General features: G+C 40.5%; 1 protein-coding gene across 7 annotated transcripts in view; it reads right to left on the reverse strand.

The window, feature by feature from the left end:
- sdk1 (sidekick cell adhesion molecule 1) overlaps positions 1–24,082 on the reverse strand; it is a 615,491-nt gene that overhangs the window by 119,770 nt on the left and 471,639 nt on the right. For all 7 annotated transcript variants that reach the window (XM_062964472.1, XM_062964469.1, XM_062964468.1 and 4 more), the window contains exons 26-28: positions 16,174–16,289; positions 12,742–12,931; positions 7,576–7,674 (exon numbers count right to left, since the gene is read on the reverse strand). In XM_062964472.1, coding sequence (XP_062820542.1) covers positions 7,576–7,674; positions 12,742–12,931; positions 16,174–16,289 — 405 coding nt within the window. The remainder of the gene's footprint in view (positions 1–7,575; positions 7,675–12,741; positions 12,932–16,173; positions 16,290–24,082) is intronic.

The raw sequence follows: 24,082 nt of genomic DNA on the forward strand, positions 1-24,082 counted from the left end.
CTGGAGACCGGATCTGTGGTTGCAAGACCGTTCGTCAAACCTTAAGAAGACGCTAATGTTTGGAGATGGAAATGATTAAGACATCCTCGCAAGGGGAAATGAATTATTCAAAACACTTAGAAAATACTTCTACGAGAATTTAGATATTTCCAGTTCTTGCCGATTCATAGGGCCGTCATCGAGGAGGGGGAAAATGTTCAGGTTTCCACGTGAAGTTCAAACTTTACGTTTCCAAATATAGAGTGTGCATACTTCTTTTATATGTGCCCGGCCACTTGTTGCTGTGGCGAAGTATGGTGGTGGTATGGGAAATAAAGTACGTATTGAGGAATTGTGAATATACAATATTTATGATTGTTTTTTTTTTTGTCTGTTGGAGGCAAGTATGAATGCTGCAATTAGGCAAAATCATTAGCATGAAATGGCCTTGCAGCTTTAAAGCCTGGCTGTTTCCTCCCTGAGTGAATTTTTTGTTGGGAGGTGTTAGCTGGGCCTGAATGTTTCCTGTCTGGAATTCCCTTGTTTTCAGAGTGGTGTTCTTTTTTTTTTTTAATAGTGATTTTTATTGTAATATGTAAGTATTGTATACAGTGAAAGCGAGGAAAACATTTGTGAAAGATTAGAGAGATTAAAGTACGAGATGAAAACCAAGGATTGAAAAAGTAATAGAGATAGTTCAACAAAATAATAATAATAATAATAAAAACAGAAAATAATAATAAAAAAAGAAAAAGAAGAAAAAAGAAGAAGAAGAAGAAGAAAGACTTCCCATTGTTGTCTTGGGATCTACCGTCGTCAGAGTGGTGTTCTTTGCGATATTTTATGTGCTTCTACTGTCCAGTTAAAATCTAATAATCTGTATTTTATAGGCAGTGTGGAAGAGGCCTAAGTGAGGCCTAACTCTGCCTGTCCCCTGGGTTGAGTGGGTTGCTAGCAGACCAAGTGGGTAGAGCTTAGCCTTCTAACTGGCAGCAATTGGATAAAAACAATTCTTCCTCTCCCTCTAATTAGGACTTTATTTTTCTTTTCTTTTTGTTGTATGAACGTAGAGGCATGGATGAGGGGTTGTGCTGCCAAGTTTAGTGTTTCTGGGATGTGTAGTTTTGTTGTTTTGTCCTAGGCTGAAATTTCATTACCCTTTTATATATATAGATATACATCTTAATTGCATTGCCGTATGGTTTGTTGACGGTGATAAAGACATACCGATTGACTGACTGATTAACTGACTGGAGGGGGAAAATGTTTGTGAAATTCACAAATTCAGAGCAGAACTTCCTCATCTGGAAGATGGCCATGTGAACATTTATTTATTTTATTTATTTACAGCATTTATATTCCGCCCTTCTCACCCCGAAGGGGACTCAGGGTGGATCACATTACACATATAGGCAAACATTCAATGCCTTTTAACACAGAACAAAGACAAGACAAACATAGGCTCCGAGCGGGGCTCGAACTCATGACCTCCTGGTCAGAGTGATTCATTGCAGTTAATTGCACTGGCTTGCTCTCCCGCCTGCGCCACAGCCCGGGCCCATTGTCCTCTCCGACTTGACCAAACAGACATTCAGATGTAGCAAGTGAAAAGTTCCCAAGAAGCAAAACCAAATCACTTCTATCTCTTGTTGGTACTCAGCATATGGCACTCATTGTGGGTTTCAAACAACTTCTGCACATTTTTGTACTTTGCTCTGAACCAAACAAAAGGCAATAGCATTATGCATCTCTTACATGTTGTGCCTCTTCAAGGGCACTAGTTTCCCCCAAAGAAAATAGACAGGAGCATGGTTTTGTGCTTGGAACACTAATGCCGTTTTTATGCACATTGCTACCACGCAAAGTTTTCCAAAACGAGCAGAAAATGCAACCAATTTGAGCCTGAAAACATTCATTTGCTGCAGAATTTGGTTGGTGAGGAGAAGCTTCAGATGATCAGCCTTATGAGTCTTTTCTCATTTTCTGCTTTTGGGTCTGTGAGCAGGTTCAAATGAAGGTTGATTAGGAGAAATACAAAAGATATGGCAAAGCAGAGGTGGGAAATATTTGGTCCACATATGGTCTAGCAAAGGTCATCAGATCCTGTTGTTGCTGCTGCTATTATTAATAATATCATTATCATCATAGGCCCGGGCTGTGGCGCAGGCGGGAGAGCAAGCCAGTGCAATTAACTGCAATGAATCATTCTGACCAGGAGGTCATGAGTTTGAGGCCCGCTCGGAGCCTTTGTTTGTTTGTCTTTGTTCTATGTTAAAAGGCATTGAATGTTTGCCTATATGTGTAATGGGATCCGCCCTGAGTCCCCTTCGGGGTGAGAAGGGCGGAATATAAATGCTGTAAATAAATAATAAATAAATAATAGATTCATAGAGTTGGAAGGTTCATCTAGTCCAACCCAATTTTTGCCAGGCAGGAAGACACAATCAAAGCATCCTTGACAGATGGCCAATCATTATTATTATTATTTGAGCATGAGCAGCAGCAAAAATGAGATATGAATATATGACCTACTGACAGACCCCACCTGGTCATGGAAAGCGCCTTAAATGTATCTTTAAATGTATAATTATGTATATTTTTAATGTTTATTCTTAATTTTATTGTAATTTTTAACCTTGATGGATTTTTGAATTTGATGAAAACTGTTTTTTGATGTGTATGTTTATGTTGTAAGCCGCCTTGAGTCCCCTGATGGGTGAGAAGGGCGGGGTAGAAATGATGTAATAAATAAATAAATAAATTACTAAAAGAGATGTTATTGAAGCATAATAGTGAGAAGCTTCAGTTGTTCTGGTCCAGTTCTGCACGTTATTTTTTTTTTTTTACCACTTAGCATTTCAAAGGCTGGAGATGGGTGGAAACGCAATATGCGATCAAAACATTAATTTGCAAAGTTCGGCCGATTCCCACTTTGAACCTGATACTTAGTGGGGTTCTTTTGACGTGCAGCTATTTCAAGAATTAAGAGCGAGATAAGCAGTAGATGGAGATGAAAACCGGGGAGGAGGAAAGTTTGAAAGAGGCCTCAGTTGGAGGCTGAGGATCATAAAATGAAGGATGGCTTCATTTTAGTCACAGTTGGAGAAGTGCTGCGGAGACGATGAGCTGGAATGCAAAAAGGGAAATCTGCTAAGTATTTAGTGTTGCACTCTATAAAAGACGGATTGGATTTGATCAGCAACCATTGTGAAGCCCAAGTAACAACCGCAAAAGTAGGTTATGAGAATGAAATGGATTTGCCTCTTTACAGTTGACCTATGAATTGTGAACTAGAAACAAGCAAAAGTGTTCCATGCAATCCTGTACTTAGTATTGATCTAAACTACAAGACTGTGCTGCTTTTACACCTGTTTTTTCTGCTTCTGTTTCACTTAAAGAATGTTCACAAAAGGCTAGATGACAGACTACTGGAAAAGGAAACAAGAATCATATTGTTTCTCTCTCAAAGACAGAACCGAACAGCTAATTACATTCGGATGAAGCCATTTCCATCCAGCAAGAGCTTGGAGATGGCAAGTGTTGATGCATTTTTGCTCTTTTCTTTGACTGGTTTCAAACTGTCATCCTGCACAGACTTACTGGATTACAACTGATGATGTATAACAACAGCCAGGCAGAGGAGCCATTTTTAAAATTAATTGATTTAAACAAATGAAAACAAAACCTACATACAAATGTAAAAACAAAAAAACCTAACTAACCAACAAAAATAAAGTAAAAATACTTGTTCTAGAATAAAGCAAAAGATATTACAACTACATTCAAAGCATCAGAAAACATTAACTACACACTATATATGATCAGTGTGTTAAAGTGCTGAGCTGCTGAACTTGCAGACTGAAAGGTCGCAGGTTCGAATCCAGGGAGTGGAGTGAGCGCCCGCTGTTAGCTCCAGCTTCTGCCAACCTAGCAGTTCGAAAACATGCAAATGTGAGTAGATCAATAGGTACCACTCTGGCGGGAAGGTAACAGCGCTCCATACAGACTAACCTAGCAGTTCGAAAACATGCAAATGTGAGTAGATCAATAGGTACCGCTCCGGCGGGAAGGTAACGGCACTCCATGTAGTCATGCCAATGGCCACATGACCTTGGAGGTGTCTATGGACAACACCGGCTCATCGGCTTAGAAATGGAGATGAGCACCAACCCCCAGAGTCGGACACAACTAGACTTAACGTCAGGGAAAACCTTTGCCTTTTAAGGGCTTTACATTCTCTGTCTAATGAGCATAGCCTTTCATTAAGTGAAAAAGAACTACTGATACTGTTGGGGCTCAGCAAGAGGTTGAGGATTTCTCAGAGGACAAGTGGGATGATGGGTTGATGAGAAGTATAGGCAGTTGAAGATGAGTCAGAGAATGTTTTGGATTCCAATGTTCATTCCTCAGCAACAGGAAAAAAGGGAAACTGGTGAAAGGTCCATTTCTCTTGGGAATCGGCCTTCAGTTGATGTGGAATTTTCCTGTGATATCAGATTAGGTCTCCGTACAGAGGGAGTGAAGGATAGATTAATTAGTGGTCAGAGAAACTCTACGAGAAATCATTGAAACCCAGGTGTGTGAGGCATGATCTCATGGCTTCTTGGTCAGGCTTGGGCTTTAATTAAGTAATGTTTACTTGGTGTCTCTCAAAGGAGACAACATTGACCAAAGATCCAGTTTCCTGTCTCAGATCTCAAGTTCATGATTCAAGTTTCTTGTGTTTGCCTATGTCAGTGATGGCCAACCTATGACACGCGTGTCAGCACTGACCCGCCTAGCCATTTTTGCTGACACGCTGCCGCATGCAGATTGACTGGATGACTATGTCTTTTGTGGCCAAATTTGGTGTGATTTGGTCCAGTGGTTTTGTTGTTTACTCCATGGGAATTATGCACATTACATACATACATACATACATACATACATACATACATATATATATATATAATCATTCTATTATTATTCTATTATTATTGTAGTATATTATTATATTATTATTATATTATTCATTATTCATGACTACATTGAAACTAGAATAGAGAGAAATCAGCGTGGAAACTGCAAGAGGTATCACAGATCGTTGTACATGGAAATAATTGTAGTAGATAGTTTTTGATTTATTAAATACAGTTATATATTACAATTATATATTTTTGTTATTTAAACTATATATAAGCCTGCAAAACCTTGCTCTTCCGACAATGGGTGAAAAACCCAGGGCTATGTCTGTTTTTATTGTTGCTTTTATTGTTGTTTTTATTGTTATTTTAAAGCCAAGTGTATTGTTTTAATCTATTTTTGTAAACCGCTCCGAGCCAAACTGGGAGTAGTGGTATATAAGTTTAATAAATAAATAAATTAAAATATATTGTGAAATTCCTCTCCCTCTAATTAGGACTTTATTTTTCTTTTCTTTTTGTTATATGAACGTAGAGGCATGGATGAGGGGTTGTGCTGCCAAGTTTAGTGTTTCTGGGATGTGTAGTTTTGTTGTTTTGTCCTAGGCCAAAATTTCATTTTTTTTCTCGAAGTGACACACCACCCAAGACATGCTAGTTTTTTTTGGTGAATTTTGACACACCAAACGCAAAAGGTTGCCCATCATTGGCCTATGTTCTTGAAATGATGGGGAGGAGAGCCTGAGAAGTCCTGTGTTTGGATGTTTAATCTGACAATAAGTCAGATTCAGAGCACACTGCAGAGTTCCTTTTAAGATAATGTAAGTATCTCAAGGGCAAAGAATAAACCCACTGAAGGATTTTTCCTAAAGCACACGAGGGTCTGGAATCTTCTTGACTGCTAAGTCGCACCAAGATTGAAAACCCACTTTCCTTTCCTTCCCTTTCCTCAAACTCTCTCCCTTTTCTATATGCAAAAGATTTCGGAGCAGCTGCTTTCAGATCACATCTAATGACACTCCAACCACCTCGTGGGCCCTATTATCATCAGCGACGGATTTTGGGCTGCCGTCTGCCATCTGAGTAAATGCCGCATACAGTGAATGATTTCAGACTTTGTTTAACACAAAGCAAAAAAAAAAAGCAGTTCCCCATTTAAGGGGACAACATGACATGGGAAGACTTAACAAGCAAGACTATCTAAGGAATACAATAACCTGCTTTACTATAGGGAGCATCTGAAAATGCGAAACATAAAGGAAGTGGATGGATTTCCAGGGAAGAGCCTATGATGATTGCAAAAGAATTGCATTTACTAGAAGGTATTTAGTACTCTAAGTGCCATTATTGTGTAGTGGTTTGAGCATTAGACTAGGGCTCTGGAGACTACAACCTTCACCTACTAAGCATTTCAATAATATATCATAGTCTCCTGCCTGAGAACCACTAAATAAAAGTTCGTTCTGAACAATAAATTAATATATATTGACAAAGAAGTCTGGTTGTACTAAATAGCCTCGAGTTCAACCTCTCTCTCTTTGGGTTTATTTATTTACAATATTTATATTCCGCCCTTCTTTCTCACCCTGAAGGGGACTTAGGGCGGATTACAATGAACACATATATGGCAAACATTCAAGGCCAACAAACAACATATATAGACAGACACAGAGGCATTTTTAACATTTTTTTCCAGCTTCACGATTCTGGCCACAGGGGGAGCTGTTGCTTCACCGTCCACTAGTGGCTATACTTCCTCATTCCATTCCTCGTGTTTTGCTGGCAGTTTTATGGTGTTGTAAATTAGTCAAAGTAGCCTCCCGCATAAAGCGTACTTAAATTTCCCTACTTGACAGATGCAACTGTCTTTCGGGGCTGCATAGGTCAACAGCAAGCCGGGCTGTGTAATGGTCGGGGGCTTAACCCGACCCAGGCTTCGAACTCATAACCTCTCGGTCAGTAGTGATTTATTGCAGCTGGTTACTAGCCAGCTGCGCCACAGGCCGGCCTGGTTTGCTGTGAGTTTTCCAGGCTGTCTAGCCACGTTCCAGAAGCATTCTCTCCTGACATTTTGCCCACATCTATGGCAGAGAACCTTAGAAGTTGTGAGGTCTGTTGGAAACTAGGCAAGTGGGGTTTATAGATCTGTTGAATAATGTCCAGGGTGGGAGAAAGAACTCTTATTTATTTATTTATTTATTTATTTTATTTCAAATATTTCTATCCTGCCCTTCTCACCCGGAGGGACTCAGGGCGGTGTACAATTGGCAACAATTCGATGCCAATACATCATTAAAAACAACAACATATAAAAAATACAACCAATGAAATACAGTATAAAATATAAAACATAAAACATGTGTTTAAAATCCGTTCGTCCAATATCCAATATCTTGTAACTCTTGTCTGTTTGAACTCTTGTCTGCAATTGGCCAGCTTGGTTAGCATTGAATAACCTTGTAGCTGGGGGAATCCTTTGTTGGGAGGTGTTAGCTGGCCCTGATTGTTTCCCGCCTGGAATTTCCCTGTTTTCTGAGTGTTGTTCTTTATTTAGAGTTTTTAGAGTTCTCTCTCTTTGTCTTTTAAATAGTTTGCTTTGTCAGAGTGATAAGATCATAAGGTATTTTTATGACTCTTGCTCTCAATTCTGCATCTCTACATCGTTGGCTTTTATTAGGCTTTAATAAAAACTTACCAAGAATAATCCCATTGGGCTCTTCAGGCGGTTGCCAGACGATACGGACAGACATCAGCCTCACCTCGGGGAAGACCAATCGCACTGGGGGTCCTGGGGCTAGAAATCGAGAGGAATAACTCAATTAAAAAAGACACGTATCATCCAGTTTTCTTTTTATACAGCAGTCTTACATGTAGAAGGTTAATTTGCTAACATATCCAACTTCTAAAAAAAGTGATCAGGTAACAGGTGGTCTAAAAACTCTTCAGATGCAGGAGACAAGTGCCTAAGAACAGACCTCCTTTTGTTCCATTGCATTTGATATCTCCACATTATCAATAAACCATTGTTTTGGTACACATGTGACTATGCTTCATTGTGACAGCTTGGAGATTGAGTGGATCAGGGCCTTGGAATGGTTATCTATATATATAAAAGAGTGATGGAATCACGGCAGCGGACAAAACAACAAAACTAAACACCCCACAACCTCAAAAATTGACAGCACAACCCCTCATCCACACCTCTGGGTTGATACAACAAAAAGAAAAGAAAAATAAAGCCCTAATTAGAGGGAGAGGAATAATTGTGACCCCTTTCCTCCTGATACATTTTCACATGATCCTGGATATCTATATACTAGCTGTGCCCAGCCACGCGTTGCTGTGGCAAAGTGGTGGTGGTATTGGTTAAAAGTTGTTGTGGAATTTTTATTTGACATTATTTGTATTTTTTAAATTAATTTTATTGTAACTTATCTTTTTTATTTATTATATTTTATTGTTTTGTTGTATTATTTTTAGTTATTTTGTTATAGTATTTTATTGTATTAATTTTTTAGTGTATTTAATTATTTTTATTGTATTATTTGTATTTATTTTATTTTTTATTCTTTTATTAACACTGGGCTGAGTGGGTTGCTAGGAGACCAAGTGGGCGGAGCTTAGCCTTCTAAGTGGCAGGAATTGGATAAAAACAATTATTGCTCTCCCTCTAAGTAGGACTTTATTTTTCTTTTCTTTTTGTTGTATCAACCTAGAGGCATGGATGATGGGTTGTGTTGTCAAATTTCGAGGTTGGGGGGCCTGTAGTTTTGTTGTTTTGTGGGTCGCCGTGATGCCATCACTCATTTATATATATAGATATAAAAGGGTAATGAAATTTCGGCCTAGGACAAAACAACAAAACTACACATCCCAGAAACACTAAACTTGGCAGTACAACCCCTCATCCATGCCTCTACGTTCATACAACAAAAAGTAAAGAAAAATAAAGTCCTAATTAGAGGGAGAGGAATAATTGCTTTCATCCAATTGCTGCCAGTTAGAAGGCTAAGCTCCGCCCACTTGGTCTCCTAGCAACCCACTCAGCCCAGGGGACAGGCAGAGTTAGGCCTCACATAGGCCTCTTCCACACTGCCTATAAAATACAGATTATCTTATTTGAACTGGATTATATGGCAGTGTAGACTCAGCTATATAACCCATTTATAAACTTATATTATCTGCTTTGAACTGGATTATCTTGAGTCCACACTGCCATATAATCCACTTCACTGTGCATTTTATACAGCTGTGTAGAAGGGGCCAGTTCTAAGCAGATAATATAAGATTATAAATATAGTATGTAATAATTACTGTGATATAATAATACAGAACAATATAATCTCTAAAATCAGGACAGTAAATAAAGAGCAACACTCTGGAAGCATAAGCCACAGCAATGCATGGCCGGGCAAAGCTAGTCATCAATAAACCATTGTTTTGGTACACATGCGACTATGTTTCATTGTGACAGCTTGGAGATTGAGTGGATCAGGGTCTTGGAATGGTTATGCCTGATATTTTGGACCAACTGTTTGAGCAAAGGTGAAGCAGATCTAATAACGGGGACCCGAAGAGACGAAGAAAATCCCGCACAACATAAAAAGCTCGCTATCTTCCGAGGTCGCGACAACAATCGAGTCTTAGAGTCTTGCAGCTCTAAGCTTCGGGTGTTTTATTGCACCAATAAATATATTTACAATGATGTCTTTGACAAACAAGATTTGACCTCAAATGAGAATGATTACACACCGACATATCCGGGGGGTCTCAGTGTGCCAATCAGGCTGTAAAAAGATTTCATAACTCTGGTTGTTATATACTACGGAGGTGTTTTAAATTACTTTGAAGGAAAGACTGTTTTTCGTGTCGCTCCAGGACATATGAAAATGTGAGATCCTAGTCTGAGTTGCTCCCTGAGAGGCGCATAGGCATCTTTAGAGCACCTCTGTTCAGCCACAGGTCTCCAAAAAGGAACAGGTGCAGAGCATCGTGGAAGGCACGACGGCAAGGTCGTCAAGGGGAGCGAATGCTAATTTGCAAATCCAAGAGACACTGATGTCGGCCCCGTAAGCCGCAATCCCAGCTCTGCTCTCACCTATGATGTTTTTAATTAAATTGATCAGGGAGGAATCAAGCTGGCTTATGGCAGGAGAGTGGGGACGGGAGAATAAACATCACCATTCGTCAACACATGCTGCGGGAAGGAAGAGCGCAAAGACCGTTTGCCAACATCTTATTACAGAGCCGAGAGTGAGCGGGTTTATTTGCGTTGAGCAGAAGCCACATTATAGTCGTGTGTTATTGTCACGAGAAAGGTTGGGGGTTAAATGTGCATTTGATTTTCTCATTTCTGCTCCATTCACTTTTTTCTTTCTGTATTTTTTGGCTTCTGTGGCCTTTTCTTCTTTTCTTCACTTGTGTGTTATCTTTATTACATCTGAAAATTATTGCCGTAATTGTGTTGTCGCAGGCTTTCATGGCCAGGATCACAGGCTTGTTGTATGTTTTCCGGGCTGTCTGGCCATGTTCCAGAAGCATTCTCTCCTGACGTTTCGCCCACATCTATGGCAGGCATCCTCAGAGGTTGTGAGGTGTGTTGTCGAAGGCTTTCATGGCCGGGATCACAGGGTTGTTGTATGTTTTCCGGGCTGTCTGGCCATGTTCCAGAAGCATTCTCTCCTGACGTTTCGCCCACATCTATGGCAGGCATCCTCAGAGGTTGTGAGGTGTGTTGTCGAAGGCTTTCATGGCCGGGATCACAGGGTTGTTGTATGTTTTCCGGGCTGTCTGGCCATGTTCCAGAAGCATTCTCTCCTGACGTTTCGCCCACATCTATGGCAGGCATCCTCAGAGGTTGAGAGGTGTGTTGTCGAAGGCTTTCATGGCCGGGATCACAGGGTTGTTGTATGTTTTCCGGGCTGTCTGGCCATGTTCCAGAAGCATTCTCTCCTGACGTTTCGCCCACATCTATGGCAGGCATCCTCCGAGGTTGTGAGGTATGGAGAAACTCAGAAAGGAAGGTTAATATATATCTGTGGAAAGTCCAGGGTGTGAGAAGAACTGTGGTCAGTTGGAGACCAGTGTGAATGTTGCAGTTAATCACCTTAATTAGCATTGGAAAGATTCATCTCCTGGCCATTTCTGCCTGGGGGCATCCTTTGTTCAGAGTCATTAGCTGCCCTTGGAACTCTTCTGTATTCAGAGTGTTGCACTGCAGACTCACTCAAGCAGAGAAATCAGCCATAGCAGAGCACTTGATGAACCAAGCTGGACACAGTATATTATTTGAGAACACAGAAATGCTTGACCACTCCAACAACGACACAGAGAAGCCACTGAAATTCACAAGCATGTGGACAACTTCAACAGAAGAGGAAACCATGAAAATGAACAAAATCTGGTTGCCAGTATTAAAAAAAGCTCAAAAATCAGAACAGTAAATAAGAAGCAACACTCTGAAAACAGAGGAGTTCCAGACATGAATCAACCAGTGGCAGCTAACGACTCTGAACAAAGGATGCCCCCAGGCAGGAAGAAGCCAGGAGGTGAAGCTATTCATTGCTAATTGAGGTGAAGTATGGTGGTATGGGAAATAAAGTATTGAGGAATTGGTGGTAGTTAAGGTAAAGGTTTTCCCCTGACATTAAGTCCATTATAAATGGGTTATATAGCTGTGTGGAAGGGCCTTGAGTCTACACTGCCATATAATCCAGTTCAAATCAGATAATCTGTATTTTATAGGCAGTGTAGAAAAGGTCTAAGTGAGGCCTAACTCTGCCTGTCCCCTGGGCTGAGTGGGTTGCTAGGAGACCAAGTGGGCGGAGCTTAGCCTTCTAACCGGCAGCAATTGGATAAAAACAAATTTTCCTCTCCCTCTAATTAGGTTTTTTTTTCTTTTCTTTTTGTTGTATGAACGTAGAGGCATGGATGAGGGGTTGTGCTGCCAAGTTTAGTGTTTCTGGGGTGTGTAGTTTTGTTGTTTTGTCCTAGGCCGAAATTTTATTACCCTTTTATATATATAGAAGATAGGGGTGGTGCAATGGATTAAACCTTTGTGCTGCTGAACTGCTGATTTGAAGGTTGGTAGTTCGAATCTGCAGGACGGGGTGAGCTCCTGTTGTTAACTCTAGCTCCTGCCAACCCAGCAGTTTGAAAACATGCAAATGTGAGTAGATCAATAGGTACCGCTTTGGTGGGAAAAGGCAAAAAGACATTGTAGCCTTGTTTCTTGTTATCTTAGGATGGGAGGCATAGACACACACACACACACACCCCAAATGCCAAATGCATTCACATCCCTTCCTCCAGGATCCCGACTAAGCCTTTCAATATGTCAGCTTGTAAATGAGAACTCCCAGCCATAGAGAAAGTGTTTGTGTAAAGTATAAAATAATATTTATGCACTAATTTCTGCAAAGGTCATTTGATTCTTCCTTCGCTCAAGGTTGGCATTAGGCACACTCCTGGGATCGGCAACTCCACATCTTGCTCGCGTTCAATCGCAGCACGGTTTGTTTATCACGTCCCATTATACCACAGCTTTTTTTTACCGCTATGATTGGATTTCTGTAGGAGTTCATAATTGGGCTGTAAAAATTTGCTTCAGGCAGGAACTGGCAATAAAATATAAGGTTTTAGAGTGAAACGGTCTTTTTGTCAATTGCTAGGAAGAGGGGTGGGGGTGGGAAAGGCTGCGATTTTGGGAGCAGATTCCCAGGGTGTTTACATTGGGGGAGGATCTGGCTCTTTAAGATTAAACATGTAACCAAGCTGAGAGGTTGCTAATATGTTCTCCTCAAAGGTGGATAACGGAAGGAGTTCTCATTTTCAAACCAACAAGATACACGGACTCACTCACCATCATCTTTGGTCCGTTCAATGATGGGAGGGGAGCTGGGGACCCCGTCCCCGATGCGGGTGAAAGCCAGCACCTGAATCTCATACAGAACATACTTCCGCAAGCCGCCAAGAAGCACAGAAAGAGTGTGGTTCCCTCTCACAACTTGGCTACTTAATTTGCTCTCCGCATCTTTGGTTTTGAACAAAATCTGCAGTGGGGGAAAAAGAGACAAATTATCTAGGAAAATAATAATATAAATAATAGTGTTAGTCTCTGACTAACACTGTCCGAATTTTTAGCACTGATATCAGCATGGAGTTTGGTTTGGACAAATGTTCGACAGTGGCATTGAAGAAGGGAAAAATCATTGAAAGTGAGGGCATAAATATGCCTAATGGCCAAACAATAAAGTGTCACCAGCCAGAGGCCTATAAATATCTGGGCATATTACAGCTGGACAACATCAAGCATGAACATGTGAAGACTGTGATCAGTAAAGAATAAACACAAAGGGTCAGAAAAATTCTCAAAAGCAAGCTCAATGGAGGCAACACCATCAAGGCCATAAACACCTGGGCCATACCTGTCATAAGATATACTGCTGGCATCATAAACTGGACACAGGTGGAACTGGACAATTTGGACAGAAAAACAAGAAAACTCATGACCATTCCTCATTCACTGCACCCTCGCAGTGATGTTGACCGACTATATCTGCCTAGAAGGTCAGGGGGCAGAGGACTCTTACAAGTCAAACAAGCAGTCAAAGAAGAAGAACATGCCCTGGCAGAAGATGTAAAGCAAAGTGAAGAACCTGCTTTGATTGAAGTCAGAAATCAGAAACTCCTCAAAACACAGCAGACAAAAAACCAGTACAAGAAAACCGCACTACAAACTAGAGCTGACAGCTGGCACAACAAAACACTGCATGGAAAGTTCCTTGACAAAATTGAAGGAAAAGCTGATAAGAAGAAGACCTGGCTCTGGCTCACGAATGGGACCCTGAAGAAGGAGACAGAAGGCCTGATCCTTGCAGCCCAGGAGCAAGCCATCAGGACAAAGGCAATTAATAATAATAATAATAATAATAATAATAATAATAATAATAATAATAATAGAAGACCTGGCTCTGGCTCACGAATGGGACCCTGAAGAAGGAGACAGAAGGCCTGATCCTTGCAGCCCAGGAGCAAGACATCAGGACAAAGGCAATTAATAATAATAATAATAATAATAATAATAATAATAATAATAATAGAAGACCTGGCTCTGGCTCACGAATGGGACCCTGAAGAAGGAGACAGAAGGCCTGATCCTTGCAGCCCAGGAGCAAGACATCAGGACAAAGGCAATTCAGGCCAAGATCGAAAAATCAGCTGATGACCCAAAATGCAGACTGTGCAAGGAAACCGACGAAACCATTGATCATATCCTCAGCTGCTGTAAGAAAATTGCACAGACAGACTACAAACAGAGGCACAACTCTGTGGCCCAAATGATTCACTGGAACTTATGCCTCAAGTACCACCTCCCTGCAGCAAAGAACTGGTGGGATCACAAACCTGCAAAAGTACTGGAAAATGAGCACGCAAAGATACTGTGGGACTTCCAGACTGACAAAGTTCTGGAACACAACACACCAGACATCACAGTTGTGGAAAAGAAAAAGGTTTGGATCATTGATGTTGCCATCCCAAAAACAACAGGAAAAACTCAGCCGCTATCAGGGCCTCAAGATTGAACTTCAAAGACTCTGGCAGAAACCAGTACAGGTGGTCCCGGTGGTGATGGGCACACTGGGTGCTGTGCCAAAAGATCTCAGCCGGCATTTGGAAACAATAGACATTGATAAAATTACGATCTGCCAACTGCAAAAGGCCACCTTACTGGGATCTGCACACATCATCAGAAAATACATCACACAGTCCTAGACACTTGGGAAGTGTTCGAATTGTGATTTTGTGAAACGAAATCCAGCATGTCTATCTTGTTTGATGTGTCATACAATAAAATAATAATAATAATAATAATAATAATAATAATAATAATAATAATACGTCACACAGCCCTAGACACTTGGGAAGTGTTCGACTTGTGATTTTGTGACACGAAATCCAGCATATCTATCTTGTTTGCTGTGTCATACAATTAAAAATAATAATAATAATAATAATAATAATAATAATAATAATAATAATAATAATACATCACACAGTCCTAGACCCTTGGGAAGTGTTCAACTTGTGATTTTGTGATACGAAATCCAGCATATCTATCTTGTTTGCTGTGTCATACAATTAATAATAATAATAATAATAATAATAATAATAATAATAATAATAACAACAATACATCACACAGTCCTAGACACTTGGGAAGTGTTCGACTTGTGATTTTGTGACACGAAATCCAGCATATCTATCTTGTTTGCTGTGTCATACAATTAAAAATAATAATAATAATAATAATAATAATAATAATAATAATAATAACAACAACAATACATCACACAGTCCTAGACACTTGGGAAGTGTTTGACCTGTGATTTTGTGATACGAAATCCAGCATATCTATCTTGTTTGCTGTGTCAAAATAATAATAATAATAATAATAATAATAATAATAACAACAACAATACATCACACAGTCCTAGACACTTGGGAAGTGTTTGACCTGTGATTTTGTGATACGAAATCCAGCATATCTATCTTGTTTGCTGTGTCAAAATAATAATAATAATAATAATAATAATAATAATAATAACAACAACAATACATCACACAGTCCTAGACACTTGGGAAGTGTTCGACTTGTGATTTTGTGAAACGAAATCCAGCATATCTATCTTGTTTGCTGTGTCAAAATAATAATAATAATAATAATAATAATAATAATAATAATAATAATAATAATAATAATAACTTTATTTTTATACCCCTCCACCATCTCTCGGAAGGGACTCAGGGCGGCTTACATGGGGCAAAGCCCGTACATAACAGACATCGTAAAACACATCAGTAAAACAAGTCAATAAAAACATATCGATAACAAATCAATAAAACATGGATTGAATAAAAACATGAAAAGCACATAACAATAACTGGGCCATAAAGTGCATGTATTGAGGAATGAAGTCGAGAGAATGTTATCACAGATAAGGGGTTAAAAAGGAGGTAAAACATGGGAACTATTCCAAGTGAAGGGATAGAATAGATATATGCAACAGATATGCAACAGATATATACCACAGAACAAGCCTTACAGGGGCAGAAATCCATCACTAAAGGCTTGTTGGAAGAGCCAGGTTTTTAAGGTCCTGAAGGTAGGTGGGTCCCGAAAAGTCTGTTATGCACTTTTTCATGTGGTTAGACATCACAGGAAGCACTTTCCTACGAAAGGATTACCCATGATTTATTTTCCTTTCTAGATGCCTATATACATGGACAGTACCTTGTAGCCCAATATGAGCCCGTTTTGTTCCGCTTCCGGCACAGCCGCCCAAGTCAGGAGGATCTGAGTGGAGCTCACGGCTTCCGCGGACACGTTCTCTGGTGGAGCCGAAGGAACTGCAAAAGGAACACGAGAAGATGACGAATCCGTTTATTCGCTTATTCGTATTCTAGGATCTCATATACTAGGAAGTCTATCTGACATCCGTCGGGAAGGAGCAGCCTGTAATGAAAGGACCACGGCTTGGACATCTCCAGCCCATCCTCTGCTCGGATATCAGCCAGGAAGCCAATACCTTAAATGAGGGGTCCCCAAACTAAGGCCCGGGGGCCACATGCGGCCCTCCAAGGTCATTTATCTGGCCCCGGCCTCGGTTTTAGACTTAGGCTCGCCCTAAGTCTGAAATGACTTGAAGGCACACAACAACAACAACAACAATAACAACAACAACAAAAATCCTAATTACAGTAGAGTCTCACTTATCCAACATAAACGGGCCAGCAGAACGTTGGATAAGCGAATATGTTGGATAACAAGGAGAGATTAAGGAGAAGCCTAATAAACGTCAAATTAGGTTATGATTTTACAAATTAAGCACCAAAACATCATGTTATACAACAAATTTGGCAGAAAAAGTAGTTCAATATGCAGTAATGCTACGTAGTAATTACTGTATTTACGAATTTAGCACCAAAATATCACGATGTATTGAAAACATTGACTACAAAAATGTGTTGGATAATCCAGAACGTTGGATAAGCGAATGTTGGATAAGTGAGACTCTACTGTAACTTGACTATCTCATCAGCAAGAAGCAGGCCCACACTTCCCATTGAAATCCTGGTAGGTTTATATGGGTTAAAATTGTTCTTCTTTTTAAATATTGTGTTGTTTTTTCGTGTTGTGGATTGTAGATGGTAAACGGAAGCTCTTACGTGTGCCCGTGAGCCCAGAGTCACCCTGTAGAACAATGACGCACCACTCAGATTTGCAAATAATAATAACAAATAATACAAGAACTTTACTAATTCCAAGAGATCCAAAGAACAATGGTATTCACAATGGTCCCTCTGATTGCTTACAGAATCCCAGCAGTCATAAACAGTCCTTTTTCAGTCCATAAATCTGCTTCAGTGAAGAATACAGTCCTGGTTTTTCATCCTCGTTTCCCAGCAGCAAACAAGGCCTCAGAAATAGCAAGGACTCTCTGAGTACAGAGCCATCTTCCCCAAGCAGTACTCAGTCACCACACAGACTCACACTGAACAAAAACTTGTTCAAACTGGTACTCCAGCAGCAGAACAGAAACAGTTTCAAATCAAATTCCCAGGTCTTTGCAGGCTCAGACAATCAGCTTCGTGCACTTCATTTTCCAGTTAACACACAAATAAAGCACAGTGTCTTTGCAAACCATAACATTTTGTTGGCTTTTTTTTTTTTGCACTACAAATAAGACATATGCAGTGTGCATAGGAATTTGTTCATATTTGTATTTAAACTATAGTCTGGCCCCCCAATACTCTGAGGGACCGTGGGCCGGCCCTCTGCTTAAAAAGTTTGAGGACCCCTGCCTTAAATCAAGATCCAATAACAAGAAATCTGCTTGTGTGCATACTCAGATATCCGCATCAGCGCATACAATGAAGTTTGACTGAATTGTTTTGGTGGTTGTTTGATATTATTACTGTTGTATTAACTTTTGTTTTAACTTTTGTTTTATTACCTTATTGAGTTTTAACCTGTGTATATTGTGCTAATGTACAGTAGAGTCTTACTTATCCAACATAAATGGGCCGGCAGAAGCTTGGATAAGTGAATATATTGGATAATAAGGAGGGATTAAGGAAAAGCCTATTAAAAATCAAATTAAGTTATGATTTTACAAATTAAGCACCAAAACATCATGTTATACAGCAAATTTGACAGAAAAAGTAGTTCAATACATGATAATGCTATGTAGTCATTACTGCATTTACGAATTTAGCACCAAAATATCACAATGTATTGAAAACATTGACTACAAAAATGCGTTGGATAATCCAGAACGTTGGATAAGTGAGACTCTACTGTATTTGTGTTGTAACTTTTGTAACAATGTGAGCCGCCCCGAGTCCCCACGGGGAAATGGTGGCGGGGTATAAATAAATTATTATTATTATTATTATTATTATTATTATTATTATTATTATTATTATGATGATGATGACACAGCAAACAAGATAGATATGCTGGATGTCGTATCAAAAAAATCACAAGTCGAACACTTCCCAAGTGTCTAGGACTGTGTGATGTATTTTCGGATGATGCACGCAGATCCCAGTAGGGTGGCCTTTTGCAGTTGGCAGACCGTAATTTTGTCAATGTCTATTGTTTCCAAATGCCGGCTGAGATCTTTTGGCACGGCACCCAGTGTGCCCATCACCACCGGGACCATTATTATTATTATTATTATTATTATTATTATTATTATTATTATTATTATTATTATTATTATTATATGAGGTTCAGCACATCTCGGAGAGGACTTTCTGTGGATGTGCCATGTCCATCTTGCAGATTTCAAAAATCTACTTCAAATGAACATGTTAGGATGGTGGGAGAGCATTAACCGGGACTGACAGATCAATGTCTGGACTTGCTGTCAGGTACCACGATATTTTGCCCCATTTCTTTGTCCCGGATTATGAAGATGTCTGGAAGGGTCCTTTGACCATTCATACACATTCAATGGATACGATCTGCAACCTTCTGTTTGCATGAATTGGTTGGACAGGATGGCTTTCTGCTGTAAAATTCTTGTTTCATTTGGTCTGCTACGTTCTGTTAATTGACACAACTCTTGTTTTTAATATTGTTTTCAACAGTATTGCAACCTGCCCTGGGGCTGCACCTTTGATCAGACAAGCTGGCAAGAAATCTTTCAGATAAACTAATCCTGCTGATGAACAGCTCCTATTGTCAGATGGCTTCTCCTTTATTTTTTAAAAATAATTATCCTTTATTAGTTTTATTACAGACAGGCTAATCAACATTCAGAAGGGAAAAAAAGAAAAGCAGAAGCAAAGGAAAGCAAAGCAAAAAGATAAACAAATATAATAATCGTGTGTACTTTCAGTTTAGTTTAGTTGTGTGTATGTGTTATATACTGTACTAGCTGTGCCCGGCCACGAGTTGCTGTGGCGAAGTCTGGTGGTATGGGAAATAAAGTATTGAGGAATTGGTGGTCGTTAAGGTAAAGAGTAAAGGTTTTACCTTACATTAAGTCCATTATAAATGTGTTATATAGCTGTGTGGAAGGGCCTTGAGTCTACACTGCCATATAATCCAGTTAAAATAAGATAATCTGTATTTTATAGGCAGTGTGGAAGAGGCCTAAGTGAGGCCTAACTCAGCCTATCCCCTGGGCTGAGTGGGTTGCTAGGAGACCAAGTTGGAGGAGCTTAGACTTCTAACTGGCAGCAATTGGATAAAAACAATTTTTCCTCTCCCTCTAATTAGAACTTTATTTTTGTTTTCTTTTTGTTGTATGAACGTAGAGGCATGGATGAGGGGTTGTGCTGCCAAGTTTAGTGTTTCTGGGATGTGTAGTTTTGTTGTTTTGTCCTAGGCCGAAATTTCATTACCCATATATATAGATAGATAGATAGATAGATATACTATACACACAGGCTGCATCAGGTGAAACCACTAAGCTGCTGAATTTTCTGATTGGAAGTTGGCAGCTCGGATCCACAGGATGGGGTGAACTCCCACTGTTAGCCCCAGCTTCTGCCAAGCTAGCAGTTTGAAAACATGCAAATGTGAGTAGATCAATAGGTACTGCTTTGGCGGGAAAGTAATGGCTGTCCATGCAGTCATGTCAGTAGCCACATGACCTAGGAGGTGTCTATGGACAATGCTGGCTCTTCGGCTTAGAAATGGAGATGAGCACCAACCTCCAGATTCGGACACAACTATTTATTATTTATTTATTTACAACATTTCTACCCCGCCCTTCTCACCCAAGGGGACTCAGGGCGGCTTACAACAACTGGCAAAATTCAATGCCAAACAAATCAATAAAAACAGCAACACATCCAAAATCATTAACAATAATTATCACTTGACTGAACGTTGGGGAAAAATGGTTACCTTTACGTACTGCCTAGCTGTTGTAAAAATCCACAAAGCCACTGTGTGAAATCTGGCTTCTACACTCAAGAAAACAGAACATTTCAAAAGAAAACTTTTTAAAAATACATCCCTTTTCAATCTGAAGACTGTAATTTAAAGGTCACAATAGAATTACTGTCACTAACCTTCATAGGGAGAAAGCCAACCTATTTCCATGGTGTTCAGTGTTCTTGCGCCTCTCAGCACCTTTAGGCAAGTTTAACACTCCCCAGTTAACAAGATTACATCTCCCGGCCACTTGAAAGGTCTTGGCAGAGGGCCTTTTTGTAATTTATTTTTTGCATAGCTCCCTTCCCATCCTCATGTAGGTACCTGATGCCCACAGGGCACATCAATAAGGACGATGTACCTGTCAAGGTTGCAAAGGCAGTCGGAAGGCTTATTTGAGATGACAAGGGGCAGGAGAGGGCTCGGTGTTATTCTTAGTACCGGATGATGTTGAATTACTTTGCTGAATGTCTTCATGTGTGTGTGCTTTAATTACACAACTGGATTTATGCACTCCGGTAATCCTTGTTTTTCTTGGCCCATCCAAACATGTCTGCAATTGTTAATGTTGTTTTCTGCCTGTTTACAGTATTTATTGTTTTTTCTCCTCGCAGTTCAATTCACAGAAGAATATTTATTTATTTATTTATTTATATTTACAGTATTTATATTCCGCCCTTCTTTCTCACCCCAAAGGGGTCTCAGGGTGGATCACATTGTACACATATAAGGCAAACATTCAATGCCATATAACATAGAACAGAGACAGAGACAGACACAGAGGCAATTTGAACCTTCTCCAGCTTCCAGCTTCCTCAGGGTATCCTTGATTCCAGCCATAGGGGAAGCAGCTGCTTCATCATCCACTGTGACGGCAACTTCCTCATTCCAATGGCGCTGGATGATTTTTATGGTGTCATAAATTTGCCTCCCCACATATAAATGGTACCTAAATTTCCTACTTGATAGATGCAACTATCTTTCGGGTTGCTTAGGTCAGCAACGAGCAGGGGCTATATTTTATTTTTAATTGTCCACCCCAAAGGGGACTAAATTAAAATAATTTAATAATTAATAATAATTAATAATTAAAATTATTTTTAATTAGTCATTTAAAATATACTCAGAGGCTACAAAGAGGAACACGTTACTAAATCTAAATCTAAATTCCTTAATAAAGGCAAAAACCCATATGTGTATATGTGGCACAGGTGTCCGCTCACACAGACAGCCTCTGGCCTCCACAAACAGGCTATACTTCCCAGGCCTGAGAATCCAGCAAGTCACTTCTTTGCACTGACATTACAGTTACAGCGAGCTCCATGAACATGTAGCCCAGCCTCTGCCAATGTCCTTCCCAAACACTACGACCCAACACCCAAGGAATGCTTTCCTTTGGGGACCATTTCATCCTAGATTTTGCTTTTTCTTCCACCACAGGCAGGCATCCCAGGGTTCTCCGTTGGTGTGAAATTTGCATGGCCCCGCCCACTGCTCTTCCCTTTCCAGTCTCTCTGAATAACAAACAGGGCAGAACTGAGCTGCAACTAAACTTACTGGAGGAGTTTGGGGATTGACTGCACATGGTGGAAGTTGTAGTTCACCCTGGATCAAGTCACACCACTGTGACTCCTACTGAGAAATTTAGAGGAGTTGTAGTTCACCAACACCCAGAATGCTATGAACCTGGCCAAACTGGCCATGCATACCTGATATGCCCAGTTTTGAATACTGGTGGGTTTTTGAGGGGAATGGCCCTAAACATTTGGGAATAGTAAGTACTGGGATTTATAGTTCATCTGCAATGAATGAGCACTTCTAACCCTACTGATGATACACCATGACCACACTTGGCACACTGAGCCCTCATAACCAATACAACATATTGCAAAGTTTGGGGAAAAGGGAGTTATAGTTATAGGGAGTTATATAGGGGCCGGGCTGTGGCGCAGCTGGCTAGTAACCAGCTGCTATAAATCACTACTGACCGAGAGGTCATGAGTTCGAAGCCCGGGTCGGGTTAAGCCTCCGACCATAAAAAAAAAAAAAATAGCCCCGGCATGCTGTTGACCTAGCAGCCCCGAAAGACAGTTGCATCTGTCAAGTAGGGAAAATTTAAGGTACGCTTTATGCAGGAGGCTAATTTAACTAATCTACAACACCATAAAACTACTCACGAGGAAAAGAATGAGGAAGAACAGCCACCAATGGACGGTGAAGCAACAGCTCCCCCTGTGGCCGGAATCGTGAAGCTGGAAAGATGTTAAAAATGCCTCTGTGTCTGTCTAAAACTGAATGTTGTTTGTCTGTTGGCACTGAATGTTTGCCATATATGTGTTCATTGTAATCCACCCTGAGTCCCCTTCGGGGTGAGAAAGAAGGGCGGAATAGAAATACTGTAAATAAATAAATAAATAAATAGTTCACCTGCATCCACAGAAATAGAGCCCCCATGACTTGCTTTACATCCAGGAGGTGTTGGGAGGGGGGTGGACTGTGTATGAAGGATCTCGCATATGGGAGTTGTGGTTCCCTGCACCAACTTAACCCAGCTGACACTGGATCTACACTAAACTTGGAACACAGGCAAACAATGCCTTTCTCATATGACCCGGCACCGCCGGGTTCCCGAGCTAGTATAAACTAAAGTGGGGAGATGACAAAGGCACCAGACTTCCAGCCAGTCAATAATCTCCCCAGCAATTTCTCAGTTTCCGATGACCCGAGGCAAGAGAAACACGGCACCAATATTCTTGTGGGCAAGACGGATGCTTCCTCTGCCCATCCTGCACCTTCCTTACCGTGGAAAGTCCTCCTCCCTTCCATCTTCCCCGAGATGGGCTCCACACAAGGATGCAATTATCTTAAAGGAATATAGATTGCTGTGAGCCTTGAGTGCCTTTGGATGGCTGCCATGGCTTTATCCATAGATCTCCACAAAGAGCAGCTCCCACACAAATTACTTCTCTTGGGGGGGGGGGGGGAAGGAGCACAAAAGAAGAGATGTGCTGGATGCTGGTGCAAATACAACCAGTAGTTTATCAGCCATGAATGTTCCTGGATCCAACTGCTTAGTTTTACCATGCCAAGGTAAAGATTCTTTTGCATTTTGGATCTATATATATAAAAGGGTAAAGTTGTTTGTGCCATGACTATAACAACACAACCTTACGCCCCAGAACCACCAAACTTGACAACAGGATGCAAAAGCCTTGCCTCAGGGTTCATATAACAAAAAAACACAGCAGGAACCTAAAAGGGGGCTAAGAAACCCAAAAACCGGCAACAAACCATCTGCGCAGGCAGGAAACAATTAGGGCCACCTAACACTTCCCAACAAATGATTACCCCACCCAGGAAGCAGTCTGCCTTTCAGATTACAAGGCCATTAAATGCTAATCAAGGTGACTAACAACAGCATTCATATCTCTCACACCGAGACTACTCATTATATTCCACCTCACCAAACAAGGATTCCCATATGAAGAAAACGGCCAGGCTTTCAACCTCCAAAGCTATTCACTGCTATTCCATTTGGCAAACAAAACATTCTAAAAAGCCACAGCAACGCGTGGCCGGGCAAAGCTAGTAGTTTATAAGATGTGTAAGAAGCCATTACATCTTTTTTTATTTTTCAAAAAGAGCTGGAAGTCGAAATTTGGACTTCAACTCCCACAATGTAGGAGTCCAAAACACCCGGAGGGCCCAAGTTTGCCCATGGCTGTATTAGCTAGTTATTCACTTTAAA

The sequence above is a fragment of the Anolis carolinensis genome, unplaced genomic scaffold, assembly GCF_035594765.1.
Source record: "Anolis carolinensis isolate JA03-04 unplaced genomic scaffold, rAnoCar3.1.pri scaffold_13, whole genome shotgun sequence".
NCBI lineage: Eukaryota > Metazoa > Chordata > Lepidosauria > Squamata > Dactyloidae > Anolis > Anolis carolinensis.